General features: G+C 43.8%; 1 protein-coding gene across 1 annotated transcript in view; it reads right to left on the bottom strand.

The window, feature by feature from the left end:
* Positions 1–18398, bottom strand: part of LOC308135744 (pituitary adenylate cyclase-activating polypeptide type I receptor-like) — a gene marked incomplete at both ends in the record, with an annotated part of 57161 nt that overhangs the window by 20555 nt on the left and 18208 nt on the right. Inside the window, 9 exons of the mRNA XM_080503847.1 lie at positions 807–936; positions 4815–4906; positions 5423–5492; positions 9567–9627; positions 9919–10068; positions 15206–15342; positions 16952–17049; positions 17125–17225; positions 17300–17410. Coding sequence (XP_080359973.1) covers positions 807–936; positions 4815–4906; positions 5423–5492; positions 9567–9627; positions 9919–10068; positions 15206–15342; positions 16952–17049; positions 17125–17225; positions 17300–17410 — 950 coding nt within the window. The remainder of the gene's footprint in view (positions 1–806; positions 937–4814; positions 4907–5422; positions 5493–9566; positions 9628–9918; positions 10069–15205; positions 15343–16951; positions 17050–17124; positions 17226–17299; positions 17411–18398) is intronic.

Here is an 18398-nt window from a genome sequence, read left to right as displayed (position 1 = left end):
GGACGCCCTGCTCGCCGAGTTTCTTCCGCGGTTTTGCATGAGGGACAACGCAGTTGTTTTGGCCAACCGTTAAAGCCTCCTGTGAGATACTGACTGGTTTCCCAGATTTGCCTTCTGGGTGTTCGGGTGGGGGGGGCTGTGTGGTGGCCGTTAGGACTCAGGCCTCTCACCCAGCAGGATGATGAGAAAAGGGGTGTAGTTTTGAGGCTCCCTGGGGCCTCAAAGACCTTCAGCTCTGACTCATCCTTCGTACTGCCACAATAATAAAATTGAATCCACTGTGTACTTGTATGTCTTTCTACTTACTTGTGTATTATTCTTCTGTCTCCTCACTGGACCTTTTTCCCTTTGCAAAGAAACTTTCCAAATAAGACTGGTATTTACTAATTTTTCTGCTTGTGGGTTTAATATTAGTTTAATATCAGTGCTATATGTGACCAACACAGATGTGAGTCATAGACGGTTGTAATGGAGAGAATTCGGTAATTTTTCAAAATAAAAGATTGTTCAGACTCGGATAATAAATAAAACAGAAATTATATAAGTTATTTATTCTTTCTGTGTGGTCCTGTACCAAACGACCCACAGACCGGTATTGGTCCGCCGCCTGGGGGTTGGGGACCGCTGATCTAAAGAGTCTGGATCCAGTCTAATGAGTCCAGGTGTGGACAGGCAACTGAATTTTGTTTTTTGAAACAAGTTCAGAGAACCTGGATCCAGTTGAAAGACTTGTAGTCTGGGTCTGGATCTGGATCTGGATCTGGTCCTGGACCTGGATGTGGAACAGGGCTGTGGATTGAGCGTACCTGGAAGGATCCGAGTCCCAGCTCGAACACCAGCCGCTCCCTCTGCCTGACGTCCTCGGGCGAGAAGGCAAACACGGTATAGTGGATCCCAAACAGCGGGATGAGCAGCAGGGTGGAGCGAGCCAGACGCCTGCACACAAGACAACATTTTAATAATTTTAAAAAGACGCAGCTTCAACACTCTTCCTCACAGTTTGGAATCAATGTGGGTCAAACATCAATTTGTCAAGGAGCAGGCTGTTGAAATGACACATTTTTTCCTTATTGTTGCCCATGAAGTCCTTCTTCAACCTGGACACTGGTTTAGTTTGAATCAATCCTCAAACCTTAAACGTCAATTCATGAGGAAGATTTTCTAGAAAAAAGCTGCACTGATCAGACGGCCATTATAGCTGTGCTTCCACCGCACAAAAAGTGCAGGGACGGAACAGAGCGTTACGGAGCGGTACGGCAAAGCGTAACCGGAGCCAAGTCCGGTACTCGTTTCCACTGCAGAGAGGAGCTTAAAAAGTAGGCGGGGCTTAGAGCTATGCAGATATGTGACGTTACAATTCTCTGTTGTTGTCGTTTACATCCTCCACTTTGCACTAGTTGTTTTGTTAACTTTTATTTTTTGCACTCACACACACACACACACACACACACACACACACACACACACACACACACACACACACACACACACACACACACACACACACACACACACACACACACACACACACACACACACACACGGCCAGAACTTCAATGACATCAATGGCATCTTTAAAAAAAAAAAAAATTGTTTTGGTCACTGCAACTTATCTCATAAAGTTGAAGAACTTTGTGAACAAACTTTCAGTTTGATCCCAAAAACTTTGAGGAAATGCTGAGTAAATATAGAAATACATTAGGTTTTCGTAAACACATGAAACTTTGCTCTTTTCCGACAGGTTCAAATGACTGAAATATCTCGCTAGTCAGCTACTATTTATTTCTGATAATGGCACAATATCCTCCATTAAAACTCTTAAATGGTAAAAATCACTCATGAGCCACAAGTAATAAACAACATAATCAGAGAAGTCTTTGAAAAAAGAATAAACTGTACTCTTCACAGACAAACCCATCAGAATCTGAAATACATTTTTGAGCACAGTAGACCTCCTGAAATTAAAAGATAATAGAATAGAATAAATTAAATTAAATTAAATTAAATTAAATTAAAATAAAATAAAATAAAATAAAATAAAATAAAATAAAATAAAATAAAATAAAATAAAATAAAATAAAATAAAATAAAATAAAATAAAATAAAATAAAATAAAATAAAATAAAATAAAATAGAATAGAATAGAATAGAATAGAATAGAATAGAATAGAATAGAATAGAACAGAACAGAACAGAACAGAACAGAACAGAACAGAACAGAACAGAACAGAACAGAACAGAACAGAACAGAACAGAACAGAACAGAACAGAACAGAATAGAATAGCGTATTAATCCCAAAGGGAAATTCTTTAAATATATTTAAACTATCCATTATCCATTGCGGCAGCGTCATTTGTCCTATAAGTTTGTGTGGTGCGTCACTCAAGCCTTTTTTCAAACTAGAGAAGAAGAGTTCGACTGTACCAACACTTGTGGAAACACTTCACCTACAAGAGACACAAACAAACCAAATGAAGAATTCTGCTGGTAAATCATTTAAAAACTGTCCAAATTAAATGTTGTGGTTTTACTGTCATTTGGGAGCTTGAACCATTGATATTAATAAAAAAATACCTCAAAACACAAAAGACAGACACACAAAACAAGTGTGTCATGGGACAAACACACACACACACACACACACACACACACACACACACACACACACACACACAAACACACACTTACAGTGTGATGGTGGATAACTCTGACATCCTGCACGAATGCTGAACAGCCTGAGTGGGCTCACTGAAGCATTTCTGAGCACAGCTGCTACACGACAAAAAGACAACACACAACACAACAGAGACAACGCCTTTAGGGACACAGACACACACAGCTTCACACACAGCTTCATTCTTGTGCACACACTCGGTCTGAACATCAGATTGAGATCATCTGCTGGACGTCGCCACCCTGCAGGAGGAAAGTCTGCGACGCTCAGCCAGCAACATTCAGCTGAAGTGACTCCCTCATGTAATGGAGCAGGATTAAGATTTATCTCTGAAAACACGCTTTTCTTTTAAAGCTTTTTAGCTTCAAATGCTTCATTTAAAAATCTCCAAAAAGACATTTGTTCCCAGACAAATTCAATATAATGTGGTTTATCATGAGGGCTTGTTAGAGCCTGAAATGTAACAACAACCGGAATTGTTATAAAAAATTATGTAATAAAATCTGAAATGTAATCGGTGGTCCATCATGTAACAAAACTCTTATTACGTTGTGGGGCAGGAAAAAATAACAGCGTAATAAAATTATTACATCATAAAGGGAGTCACTGATTTATGGTTTGGACTTGAATTTGACCTACTTCAATTTGAAAAACACTGAAAGTTGTAAAAGTTTGGACTATTTGTTTATACATATATCTATGTACAGTTTATGGTATTTCTGTAAGATTACTGTTTCCCAAGTCATTTATATTCTTATTTACCTTCTGTTCTTTATAATCTGTAATCTATTTCTCCAATCATCAGTATAGAATAATGTAGAACCATTAAACATATTTAGGTTACATTTAAAGGCCTAGTGAAATGTAAAACACTACTTTGCAAAAAACGATAGTTGGGGTACTACTTATAAGGTTCCTCCGACTCTGCCCCACCACTGTTGTCGCATAACAAAGTTATTTGAATTTTGAATCTCCAGCCGACGAAATCGGGGGAATCCTTCTTTGTGGGCGTGACATCAAGAGTTGTGCAGATCTTGATCTGTTGTGTTTATATTGGCTTGCATTGTTTCCCTCTTAAATATCGACGTTTTTACAGTGGTTTGAAGTTATAGTCGGTGTTTTATGAGCCTTGACGAAAGATTGAGCCTGGAAGAGACCCGAGAGAGGAGAAAAGGAGCACAGGCGGCTAGCGGGAGCCGCTAGCTCGGGCGGCTAGCGGGAGCCGCTAGCTCGGGCGGCTAGTAGACGATCAAGTAATACCTGGACTCATCTTCGGTGATTCCGCGCAGTCGGAAAAGCGCTTCGACATGATCCACGAAGCCGGGTCGTTCTGCCAAAAGTCAGGAGCCTCAAAGCCTCAAAGGTGAAAACTGGCGGCTGCTGAGGCGAGGAGACGAGGACAAACAGTCTTCTTCCTCAAACATGTTCAAAACGGGGTCACCAATGGCAGAACGACCCATTCTGTGTCTTCTTCATCAATCACTGCATTTGAAATGCCCGATGATGATGAAATATCGTTAAATTCAGCCTCTTCGTGGTCAAAACGCTGATCCGCCATAATGTAAACACAACTTGGGCGTGTGCACAACTAGTGATGTCACTCTATTATTGTCAGAAGCTCCGCCGAGCAGCGAAAATAGCGCTTTTTATCTGCGATTTTCTCGCAGATTGCCGTGTTTTAACATTTTACCCTTGGGCCAGTTAGCATAAAAACGTCCCTAGAAGCGATAGCCAGAGTGTTTTGGAGGTCGAATTTTTATTTCACTAGGACTTTAAATTCTTATTCAATCTTTTTGTAATTTTTTTTATTGCATATCAGGCTCAGTACTATTATTTAATTGTCAACCAGTTATAACATTTTGGGTTTATTACATTATGTTTTATAACAATTTTGGTTGTTTTATTATAATATTTTAGGTTGTTGTTACAAATCGAGCTCTCACAGTATTTTGACCAATATAATCTAAAGCAGAGAATCTGCAGTGTGTGTGTACCTGAGTATTCTAGTATTTTGAGGGGAACTGTTGACAATACATAAAAAGACATTAATTCTTGAGCCGAACATAAAGGAAAGCACCCCTGAACTTGTCACACACAGACTGAAGTGTCGTGACACTGAACGAGCCGACACTCACTTACAGATAGATGCTGGATTCGTTTCCTCCAATATCCGGAGACTGCAGCTTCTGCACCAGGATGATGATGATTCCGATGAAGAGGACAAAGTTTATCTGTACAAAACAAAGTAGTATTTACAGTTACCATCTCCTCTGCAGTTTTCGAGATCTGCCACTGAATCAGACTTTGTGTAAAGTGTCTCAGAATTCAATTGTAGGAAATCTTCCTCAGCCAAACATATTTAGCAGCAGTTAATTGTACCAGCAATACATTTTTTTTTCTTTTAAAGGTGGGCAATATAAGAATGGAAAATTGACTGGAAAACAACAATCCACACCATTTTAAATAATTAATTTCCAATAAATAAAGGAATAAATAAAGAAATAAATCCTTTAACAACTACTTCAGCCAACATAAATCATAAATCATAAAGCGAGAACACAAGAAATGTATGGAGAAGATCTCCACACACAACCATGAAGAGGAGGAATTCAGTAAGTGTGTGTGTGTGTGTGTGTGTGTGTGTGTGTGTGTGTGTGTGTGTGTGTGTGTGTGTGTGTGTGTGTGTGTGTGTGTGTGTGTTTGTTTGTTTCAGTCTGTTGTTTTGCACAGTGACGTGTTCCAGTTACCATGATGGAGGCCACAACAGGTCCTTTGATCACCCACCAGAGGGCAGTGTGCTCATTGGTATCCCAGCATCTGCCGGAGGACAAAAGGGACTTTTAATAATCACAGGAGAGCAATACAGTTACTCACTATTTGTCAAGGACAGGTTTGAACACATGAAACAGATTTGCAACTCAATACTGCAGTAATACAGAGTTTACCCTTCTGTTTCATATCAAATTATATATATTTCACTTGGTTACTGTAATGTAGTCTGTATTTGATATCTATTCTAATATAATATCGGTGTGCTTACTATCGCTAAAATCATGTTCCATATTTTGAAAAAAGGAGCAACAGCTCCATGTAACTTTTTAATTGAACTTATTTATCCATCTAAAAGAGAAATATGTTGAAGCAAGTACAGAAACATGATGGTATGAAGCAGATAATTTTTATGGACACAGATCAGTAGTATTGAGTATTGATGACTTTACACATAAACAAAGTATAAACATGAGGTGAAGCTAAGTCAACTGAATGTGAAAACCACGTATCATTTTCCTACCACTTCACCTTGTGTTAGTCTATCACATAAAATCAACAACATTAATTTACATTTGTGGTTGTAATGTGGCTGAATGTAGAAAAGGGGGGATCAATACTTTTGCAAACCACTGTATATGCTATGGAGAATTTAGTTTAATCAGATCAAAGTTCGAAACTTCTTTTTTCTTTTCTTAATTAATTACTATTAATATCATCTCCAAAAAACTCTTGATTTGGTGGAGAACAGGTGACTTAAATCATTTCACTACATATAGAGTATGTATAATTGTTGTTTGTGACAAAAAAAGTACTTGACTTGAAACACTTAGAAAACAATTAGTACATATTGCCACTCAGTATCAGCAAGTAACTAAAGGTTTGTACTCGTACTTGTCTTTTAAGACACTGGTGTCAGTGCATCTTTAACTTACATGGAACGAAGCCAGTGGTTACCATGATTTAAAATCACGGCAGAACATCTGTGTTTGCAGGGTGTCGACTAACATAGTGTTCTGCTGTGTAAATACTGTACCTTAAATATAAGTATACAGAATACTCAAAAGGCTTAAGACATAAAGCAATGGAGTGTGGCAGGACGAAGGATGAGTCAGAGCTGAAGGTAGGAACACGTCTTTATTTAGCAACCGCCAAAACTCGACTGAACAGTACGGCAACAGCCCCTTTTCCCATCATGCTACTGGGTGAGAGAGATGAGTTCTCACCCAGAAGGCAAATCTGGGAAACCAGTCAATACCTCACTGGAGGCTGTAACGGTCGGCCAAAACAGCTGCGTTGTCCCTCATGCAAAACCACAGGCGAAACTCGGCGAGCAGGGCGTCCATGAGGAGGAGAAAACACTGGGGATCTTGAAGGAGGGCGACCACGACGGGGAACCTGGGCCGGACACATGACCTCATCAGCCATCATATGAGCGGGCTTCAGCCTGTCTAACGAAATGCACTCCCTACGCCCACCCATATCCAGCACAAAAACCTTAGGACCCTTCTCCAGGACCCTAAAGGGGCCATCATACAGGGGTTGTAAGGGCGAGCAGTGAGCGTCATGTCGCACAAACACAAGACGGGCCGAATTGAGCTCCGCCGGAACAAACGACCGTGGAAAACAGTGGTGAATGGGGGCCCGGAGCTGAAAAACTGCTGGAGGAAAATGGACCGACGTCTGACCGGGGTCGCGGCGCAGAACTCACAGGCAAAAATTCCCCCAGATGCACGGGACACACAAGCACACGAGACGGACAATCAGCGACACACTCCGCCTTACCAGCAACATGCCAAATATTGGTCGTAAACACGGAGATGGATGCCAAATGGCGCTGCTGGCGAGCAGACCACAGCTCCGTCACCTTAGACATCGCAAAGGTCAACGGTTTGTGATCCACATAAGCTGTGAATGAACGGCCCTCCAAAAGGAAACGGAAATGACGAGTTGCAAGATATAACGCCAACAACTCACGGTCAAAAACACTATAATTGCGTTCGCTATCCCGTAACTTGCGGCTGAAAAATGGTAGAGGCTGCCAAACTCCAGCCACCTGCTGTTCTACCACAGCCCCCATCGCTATATAAGACACATCAGTCATTAAAGAGATGGGTGCTGAAGGTGCTGGATGGGCTAAAAGAGCTGCATCAGCAAGAGCAGACTTGGCGCTTTCAAAGGCCTGGACACGATCCGGTGTCCAGTCAACTGGGTCGGAGCCCTTCTTCAATCGCAGAGCCCCATAAAGTGGCTGCAGAAGGTGGGCGGCACGCGGAAGAAAGCGGTTGTAGAAATTAATCATGCCCAAAAACTCCTGCAGGGCCTTAACCGAGGCTGGACGAGGGAAATCTGTCACCGCTTGCACCTTAGAAGGCAACGGAATGGCACCCTGAGCTGAAATACCATGACCCAAACAGTCAATCACAGGCAGACCAAACTGGCCCTTAGCAGGATTGACAATAAGGCCGTGTTCCCCAAGGCGCTGAAAAACTTGCTTTAGGTGTGACAAATGTTCCTCAGCTGAAGAACTAGCCACCAAGATGTCGTCCAGGTAAACAAACACGAAAGCAAGGTCGCGCAGCACCGAGTCCATCAACCTCTGAAAAGTCTGTGCTGCCCCTTTAAGGCCAAAAGGACTGCGCAGGAACTCAGAAAGCCCGAATGGGGTAGCAATAATGCACAGTGATATTGTTAAGGCGGCGAAAATCTCCACATGGCCGCCATGACCCGTCTGCCTTCGGCACCATGTGAAGCAGCGAGGCCCACGGGCTGTTGGAACGCCTCACGATGCCCAAACGCTCCATATAGGCAAACTCCTCTTTAGCTATAGCTAGCTTCTCCGCGTCTAAGCGACGTGCGCAACTATCATGAGATTAAAGCAGCCTGAGCAGTACTATCTAGATATTAAAATTATTTTCTAGTAAGAGTATAAATTAGCAGGAAGGCAAAAAAAACAAAACAACAACAAACAAAAAGCAAAACAACAATGATAACATATGCAAAAACAAAATGACACAAAACAAAGAACAAAAAACATGATTTTGATAATTGAAAGAACAATAGCAGAAAATAAGAAAAATCAGCAGCAAATCTCATCAATGAGGAGCGGAAGTGTGTGTGTGTATGTGTGTGTGTGTGTGTGTGTGTGTGTGTGTGTGTGTGTGTGTGTGTGTGTGTGTGTGTGTGTGTGTGTGTGTGTGTGTGTGTGAGTGTGAGAGTGTGTGTGTGTGTGGTTTGTCCACTGGGTGTGAATGGAACTGTTGTGGGGGAGGGGCCCACAGTACCACCCAGGTGCCTGAGGTCCGAGGCCACCAGGGCTAGACGCCAACAAAACCAACACCCCCCCCACCCCCCACCCCCACCCACCGCCCCGTCCCATCCCCTAATCCCAACCCACACCTAAGCATGCGCATACACACACAGACACACATACGCACACACTTACATTTACTTGGTGGGGAGGGGGAAGCCCCCTACTCCCCGGGCCGCCAGCCAGGCCCCCACCAGGCCACTACAAGATCTCATCCTCCACCAATTCAACCGTGAATGTTGTGTTGATTGTGTTTATGCTGTGTTTTTGTTCCCCAGTTTAGGGAGTAATTATTTCATCTAGTTTATTTTGGTTTGTTAGAATGTTGGTGTGCAACCATGAGTGATTAAGGTGTTGTGCGGAGTGTCGTCCGCTCTGAAGATCCGGTTGCGAAGTTAGAGTTGTCAAAATAAAAGCTTCTGGTTGTTCAGCTGTCAAATAGCAGTCTTGAGTAGAACAATCGTCCATATATATGGCGCACCGGGCTATAAGGCGCACTGGCAGCTTTTGAGAAAATTTGAGGTATTTAGGTGCGCCTTATAGGGCGGAAAATACGGTATCTAAAGCGCGGTTTAAAATTGAGTGGCAGCGGGGTCCCGGGTGTTCTACCGCTGCCCAGCAGCAGAACCCCGAAAGCCAGCTTATCCTCAATGGAGTATTTCTAATGTGTGCTCATATATTTGATGATAAATAAATAATTTAGGGCGTATTAGAGGGTTGGGGATATTTATAGATTTGGGAGAATATTTAAAGACCTGGGTATATATTCTAAGAGTGGATGGTATTTTTTAAAGAATTTTGAGTATACATACCCAGTGTCATGAAAATGGAGCCTCAGAACGGCCCAGACAGTCACACAGATCGTGGGAGTTCCTGTAACAAGCAAATTAAAACAGTAAGCAATAGAAATGAATTAAAACAGAGTGTACAGAATGTTGACCTCTTATTTAAAAAGTATTGATATTTTAGTGGTTGTAGCCTTTATATTAAAAATACTTTATATTAAAAATACTCAAACAGACAAAATATTTAACTGACACCATGAAGACGTTCTGTATAGAGACTGTGACATACTCATTTTATTCTTCTTTATGGATTACATGTGTTGACAAATATCTGCTGAATACTCTTTCGAAAACACAGTCTGATGCAGAAGTTACTCACCCCATCCCACGATGGTGTACCAGTAGAAGTAACGTCGCTCTGGAAAGAAAGTCTCCACCAGCAGAGTGAAGAGGTACAGACCTTCAATGAAGAGCCAGAAATAGTTGGACATGACGCAGTAATGGAAGAAGACCATCACTGCTTTGCACGCTACCTGCAGGCAAGAGGAGGAATCAACCCATCAGGGCTTATTCTGTGATTTCACATCTGGAACACTGACCTTTAACGCAGTTTACTGTATTTAATTGTTTACTGGGTTTTTTCTTTCTTTCTTTTTATTTTTAACCCTTGATCTGTTTGGCAGCTTGGGCAGACAATATGATATGTGACAATAAAATAATACAAAGTGCTTTAATAAGATTTAAAAACAGTGCAAAGATAAAACAGATAATTAAAAAGCAAATGAACACACACCCACATATGCAGACACACACAAATAAATGAAGACATGCCTAGTGATATGAAGACATGGCAGGGCACCGAGGACTAAGGTGAGGAAAGGGCCACATTTTAGGCTGTCCACACTGGGGGTGGCAGAACTTGTAACCAGTGGGGGTGCCCCACACATCCCCCTTCAGATGGAGAGCCACGCCCCAACCCGGAAGGCACCAGACGGAGAGTACAAGAGGTAAGAGGAAAGAGGCGCCCACAAGAGAAGGATAAAGGGTGCAGAGCCCCAGGCCGACCCCACCACCACCACCCCAAGCTGGCGGGACAGAGAAGGCCGCAGCCGCCGAGCCGGGACCAACCCCCCCTGACCAGGAAGAGCAACGGCCCAGTTGGGCCTGGCTGGATAAGAGCCACCCACCCACCCCCAGGAGCCTCAATACCCACCAACCCCCATGTACCCGCCACACCCTGATTTCAATGGGGTGTTGGATACATGCAGAGGTGTGTATTTGTGATTTGATAAGGTGGATGCAATGTATGTGTCTAAGGTGCGGTTTTAAAATTGAGGGGTCGCGGGGGCCCGGGCGTTCTACCGCTGCCAAGCGGCAGAAACCCGAAAGCCAGATTATCCCCTTAAGACCCTGCGTGACGAAGTGTAGTTTGCAATGTTTGTAATGTAGTAATGTTTACTGTTTAGAGGTATGGTTGGTGTTGTTAGACTGCTGTACGGCCACTTACACCCTGAGACTTCCTCTTTTTCTTTCATGTGATCTACGAATGCTTGAAATTCACGATTGCAAAATATCAGGATGCAGCTTGTCTGAGCTGCTTCAAACTCCCAACAAATGAGAAAATGATTTTGCTGATTCTTCTGAGAAACATGTTTGAAACATATTTCATGTCAAAGACCCAGGAATGTATTTCAGAGCACACGTCTCCTCTAAACCAGAGCCAAAAGTCAACTGAATGAGTAGAGTAGAAGGTTTTGATCCAGATTCTGGATCCACCCAACAAACAAGATTTCATTATGAGTCTTCTGTCCTGCATCAACATGGGCAGTGGAACAATTAGAGTCAATAAAACTGTCAGGACGTGTGACGGATTGGTGACTGCTGTCTCTCATCATTTGTGAGACAAGATGTTACAGTGAGTGACTCCCTTTAATGTCTAGCGTCATACCAGCCCTGTACCACAGGATGACGTGGTGAATCACTCTATCATCTAGTCTGCATGCTCCTTCCAGGGCCCGTTACTGGCATTCACTTGAGTTTCGCTGATCTAATCACATGTGGAGAGTCCTGACTGTTTACATCTACGTTACTTCCGCAAAAACCATCGTCATGCAGATGTAGATATGACCTCAGTCTGTCTGCAGGCACAGGTTAAGACAGATCGTATGCCCAGGCCACAATATGGCATTGTGTCTCTGCAGACCTCTAGGCACAGGCATCCAAGTTCTTTTCCATAGCATCTTTGGAAAGTTTGACAGACTGTAAAACTCAGACTGGTGCAGTTTCTTAAACCAAAATACGATGCATACTGATGCTGTTAACGTTTGACGTATTTTCCTGTGATGCCACCATCCTGGGACGCATTTGTGATGCACTCTGTTCACACTACAAAGCTTCTGTGGTCAGATCCCCAGACCGCCTCAGGAAGTGGTTTGAGTGAAATCGCTTTGGGCCTGTTCACAATGCTCTTTATGGCTCGCCACAGAAAACAACCAAATCTTATGAAGGGTCTAATTGTGCTGTGGAGAGATTTACAAAGATTACAATGCTAACAGATCTGACCCATCATGTCTTGACTTGTAATTCCACTTCTTGCCACAACGTGGTGTAATCAGACACAAGATGAACACAGCAGAAAAGCCTAGACACCACAGATACTCACTGCTCAGCCAATATGCTTCTTAAATCTAATGCACTTTAAATACGTTTTTTACATTTTGGATTTGGATTGATGAAACAAATACAAATTTGAGGGATTGAGACAGCATATCTACGTCCTTTGTCTCGTCGTCTGGTTGTCCGGGATGTGAACAGGTGTCACGGGGTTGTGACAACGTCTATGGATCATATTCTAATTACCGGAAAAGTTCAGCTGAGTGTGACAAACGTACAGGAGCTGCCGCCACCTTCATGTCAGGTGAATGTATTCAAATTACTTGATGCTAATGAGCAGCGTCCACATCGGGGACAGCAGTGATCTCGTCCTCTGAGCTGCTGGGACAAAGAGCTGTGATCAGCGTGCTGACGGTGGCCTGTCAGCGGTCACCACCGAAAAGGCCAACGTCCCCATTGAAATGTTAATGGGCCTGTACGAGGGGATTTCAATGGCCTCGCTGGAGGCATGTCCATTTCTGATAAGGTTTATTTATCATGGGTGCCTGATGACGGGAGCAGAGATGAAGGCCAAGAGCTGGCTCTGCTTTGTAATCAGGGCATATTTGTCATCAATAGCATGTTTGCTAGCATGTTTCCTCCTCTTCCTTCTGTGTACCCACCACCCACAGAGGCTACCGTAGGTGTCGGATGCAGTGTGGACTGGGTGGCAGTCGATGACAGGGGCCTCGACGACCCAATCCCTGGACACAGAATCTGGTTTTTGGGACATGGAATGTGACCTCGCTGGGGAGGAAGGAGCCCGAGCTTGTGAGGGAGGTTGAGAAATACTGTCTAGATATAGTCGGGCTCACCTCCACGCACGGCTTGGGCTCTGGAACCCAGCTCCTCGACAGGGGCTGGACACTCCACTTTCCTGGAGTTGCCCGCTGGCGTGGGCTTGCTTATTGCCCCACACTTCAGCTGCCATGTATTGGAGTTCACCCCGGTGAACGAGAGGGTCACGTACCTATGCCTTCGATTAGGGGACAGGTCTCTGACTGTTGTCTTGGCCTTGGACCGAAGAGCAGTTCAGAGTACCGACCTTCTTGGAGTCCCTGGGAGGGGTGTTGGATAGTGCTCCAACTGGGGACTCCATTGTTCTACTGGAGGACTTCAACACCCACGTGGGCAATGACAGCGAGACTGGGAAGGGGGTGATTGGGAGGAACGGCCTCCCCGATCTGAACCCGACCGGTGTTCTGTTATTGGACTTCTGTGCTCGTCACAGTTTGTCCATAATGAACACCATGTTCGAGCACAGGGGTGTCCATAAGTGCATGTGGCACCAGGACACCCTAGGCTGGAGGTCAATGATATACTTTGTGGTCATGTCATCTGATCTCCGGCCACGTGTCTTGGACACTCAGGTAAAGAGAGGAGCAGAGCTGTCAACTGATCACCACCTGGTGGTGAGTTGGATGCGCTGGACCGGGAGGAGGCCAGACAGACAGGCCCAAACGTTTTATGAGAGCCTTTTGGGAACGGCTGGCCGAGCCCTCAGTCCATGCAGTTTTCAACTCCCACCTCCGGGAGAGCTTCTCTTCTCTTCTATCCCTGGAGGCTGGAGACATTGAGTCCGAGTGGACCATGTTCTCCACTTCTATTGTCGAAGCTGCTGCACGGAGCTGTGGCCGCAGGGTCTCTGGCGCCTGTCGTGGTGGTGGAAACCGGAAGTAAGGGATGCCGTCAAGCTGAAGAAGGAGTCCTATCGGGCATTGTTAGCTCATAGGACTCCCAAGGCAGTCGACAGGTACCGGCAGGTCCCTGTGTTTGGCCATTCTTTCCATCGAGGATGTGGAAGACCTCTACATATTGGGATTCATGATAGCAGGTATGCTGCTGATTGGAACTGGCGGCTTTCTGATCTATCGCAAAGTTGAGAAGACGCGGACAGCCGCATTGGGAAGGCTGCCTATCGTCACTGAAGGACTGTGCCGAGCTTTGAACGCTCAGACTCATGTGATCAACGAACTCAAGAGTACGACTCTTGAACGTTTACGCGAAATTGGATTGATCTTGGAGGATATTTGAACTCGGTTGGGAAGCTAAAATCTTGCCACAATTGGAGCAATTGTCGCAGAACTGCCAAGCTGAAGAACCCCAAAAGCCAGCTAATCCCCTCAAGACCCTGCGTGACTAAGTGTAGTTAAAATTGTGGGCGGTGCAAAGTCGGGGGAGGGGCAGACCACAGTTAAATGTCCTGGACCCCCCACCCTAGGCCCCGTCCACTGGCCCCTATTGTTGAATGAGGTAAGGTGAGGTAAGGTAGAGGGGGCTGAGAGGGAGAAGGTCCCCCCGTCGCTAGGATTTGGCCCAGCTGGACCCCCCGCACCGCCCCACCCCACCCCCAAGTGGCCGGCTTGGAGCACGGGGACCAACACCCACCCCGACAAGGCTGCTCCTCAACATTGAGAGGAGCCAGCTGAGGTGGCTCGGGCATCTGTTTCGGATGTCCCCCAGATGCCTCCCCATGGAGGTGTTCTGGGCATGTCCCTCCAGTAGGAGGCCTTAGGGCAGACGTAGGACATGCTGGAGGGACTATGTCTTTCGGCTGGCCTGGGAACGTCTTGGGGTGCCACCGGAGGAGCTGGAGGAAGTGTCTGGAGCGAGGAAAGTCTGGGCAACTCTGCTCGGACTGCTGCCTCCGCGACCTGGCCCCAGATAAGTGGCAGAAAATGGATGGATGGATGGATGGTTTACAAGTATTCATAACTCAACATGTACAGCTGACCCATTACAGGCAAACATGGCTATTCAAATAAAGCACAGTTGATACTGAAACACAATGCAAAATTTCAATTTAAATTGTTTTTTAAAAAGAAGTACTTACATCTACTATGTCCTAAACTTTCTTAATGTGACTGTAAGTATAAAAAAAATCTCTGAAATATAACTTGCAACCAAGTTTTTTCAAACCAAGTTTCATAAAAGGTTGATGGTGTGAAAGTGTGAAATGCCGTGAGAAGTGAGCTCACACCCACAGATGCAACACAATGAGACTCTGTGGTTACTGACTGTGTGTGTGAAGCAGTGGTCGCTGTCCTCCTGGGCATACAGTACTCCGTCCTTGATGAAGACAGAGATGGCTCTCAGGATGAAGGATACAAACAGATTCATGTGGATGAAGTTCCTGGTGCAGTGGAGCTTCCTGCAGAGATCACAGAGAGCAGACGTCACATCAAATTTACTCCTTCAACTTCATTGAATCTGTGGTAGCAACAACCAAAATTTTAGTTTGTATCTTTATCCAAATATATCGAGTATAAATGTTCAAAATAGAAAACAATTTGAGGGGCTGATTTTCTGATCATGAATATTTCAGTAATGTGACCAATTCTTTTTAAATTCATCCACACAACAAAGCAAAATCTTGTTATCTTGATTGTTTCATTCAGTATTTCGAAACACCAAATACTACAATACCCTAAATACTAATGAGAGGCAGGATATTGCTGTATTAGTGGAAGATGGACTTCGAACAATCTATCAAACATACACTCCAGTTTATCTCAGTATCTTAGGGAGAAAAAACACAAAGTTCACTTTACTTGGATTTTCTTTTTCTTTTTTAAAAAAAGAAGTTGTTCAAACAAAGAACCATCTTGCTTGATCAACATGAATACATTTTTTCTTTCAGTTGTAAAATATTTTTTTTATCAGTGTTTCAAAACTCAAAAACTCCAGAACCTCCAAAAATCCCAGAATCCCCAAAACCTCCAGAAGATATAATTATTGTAAATAATTCATTACTGAACTAACAGCTTTATTTTATGCTTGATTCCAGTATAGCTGCTGTTTCATTTTTTGTTCCCTTTATGAATTTTTTTCTTGAAAATGAATCCATTCTGTTTCTGATCGCAGCCACACAGTCACATTAATACACAGGACAATTACATTTGCTTCCATCTTCAGAGCTGCTGCCTGAGAAAACCAGCCATAAACCATAGAAGTGACATCTGGCAGATTTCAATGAAACTTTGCATCTGTGTTTCTTTTGATTAATTCAGACAAAAATAAATACTTTTTCGTCACAACATATTTGGGTTGCCATGGAAACAAGCTACCATGATGTCTGTAATATTGTGGCAGACATCAGGAACATATACGGGACTTTCAAAGTAACAACAACCAGCATATCAATAGAAAGTACAGCTCGTGTGCTTTTTATACATAGGTTACTGTCTAACAGGATAGAATATAGTTATAACTAACAAAAGTTAGTTTTGTTTTGCTCGGTTATGTAAAAATGAAACATGACCATTTTCATTAAGCTATTGGTATTATAGCACCCACTACTGGGCTATACCCATATATTTTGCTTAGAGAAGGACACCTGTATTACATACAAAGTTCATAAAAATTGACGTTGTGTGGTTTGCAAGTTCCCCTGAAAGTCTGCAGACCTCGAGTTTCCATCCAATGGCTGTTATTCTCAGTCAGCAGCGCTTAATTATTTTAGTTCCTGTTGGGGAATTTCTCAATTGTTTCTCTGCATTCATCCCTTCATGCTGAGGCTCAAGAGTCTTTCTCCAACAGTCGCAGTGGTCAGATCTGGGATTCAAACTTGCCAATCTCCAATCCCAAGTCTGCTAGCTCTTCTAACCTCCAAGCTGATTCTGATTCTTATTAAAGTTGATCATTTGAAGACCTGCTGCTGTGTGAAGGTTAAAACCAGATTCATTTGTTGTTGGCAGAACAAATGTCTTTGTATCGCAGTGTTTTTGGAGTGAGTAGATCCTGAACGGAGGAGAACTCACCTGAACCTGCAGAGGATGACCATAGCAGTGGTCAGAGACACCAGCGACGTGCTGTAGCCCACTGTGTACAGAGCTTTGACTGATGCAAAGTACATGTCCTGACGTTCAGAGACACACAGTCAGTCATCAGCAAACATGTGTTAGCAGAACATGAAGTGACCAAGAGCTCATACGGGTTTGGTGGTGTTGTCGTAGAAGAAGCAGACGTCCACATAGTGCGGGAACGGCTCCGACCAGCCGTACTCCGTGCAGTTACGACTCACTTTACCCATTTCTGGAAGAGAAAACCGACATCAATTAACTGACCCGAAACACCAAGTTCAGCCGTCACCTGATTCGTTCGCTCACCATCATCTGGAGTCATGACCTCATGAAACAGATCCGGGCAGTTCACCACCACCACCTCGCCCACTTCCGCCGCCTGCCAGCACGTCAGGTTGTCCCACATCCAACCACAGCCTGCGAGATGGACACCAAGCAGCAAGAGGTCATGAAGCAACACGGGATACAAAGCAACACGGGATACAAACGAACAAGGGGCACAAAGCAACACGAGACACAAAGCAACACGGGGTGCAAAGCAACACGGGATACAAAGCAACATGGGATACAAAGCGACACGGGATACAAAGCAACATGGGATACAAAGCAACACAGGATACAAAGCAACACATGATACAAAGGAACACGGGACACAAAGCAACACGGGATACAAAGAAACACAGAACACAAAGCAACATGGGATACAAAGCAACACAGGATACAAAGCAACACATGATACAAAGGAACACGGGACACAAAGCAACACGGGATACAAAGAAACACAGAACACAAAGCAACATGGGATACAAAGCAACACAGGATACAAAGCAACACATGATACAAAGGAACACGGGACACAAAGCAACACGGGATACAAAGAAACACAGAACACAAAGCAACATGGGATACAAAGCAACACGGGTTCCAAAGCAACATGGAATACAAAGCAACACGAGACACAAAGCAACACGGGCTACAAGACAACACGGGATACAAAGCAACATGGGATACAAAGCAACACGGGACACAAAGCAACATGAGATACAAAGCAACACAAGGGACAAAGCAACACAGGGTCAGAGGAAAGAAGTTTACTGCAGATTGTCGTCAGACAACAGTTCATCCATACTGTACAGGTCGTAACGTAACAGCAGAGCAATCGGCCTGTCAAGTATCATCTAATTAAATTATTCTTGAAATTCAACTTTTAAACCTGTTTTAACTTCATAAAAACTCACAAGGATGGATGGATGGATGGATGGATGATGGATGGATGATAGATGAATGGATGGATAGTGTCATGTCTTTAGTTCAAAGACATTTAAAGTTTAGGAGATTTATAAGTTAGTTAAAAAGTCACAAATAAATTCATAGTTCATAAAATGTGTGTTAAAAAGTGTTAAAA

The sequence above is a fragment of the Blennius ocellaris genome (genome assembly GCF_963422515.1).
Source record: "Blennius ocellaris genome assembly, chromosome: 10".
NCBI lineage: Eukaryota > Metazoa > Chordata > Actinopteri > Blenniiformes > Blenniidae > Blennius > Blennius ocellaris.
The sequence above is the reverse complement of the archived record's forward strand: the minus strand, read 5'-3'. Positions and strand labels throughout refer to the sequence as shown.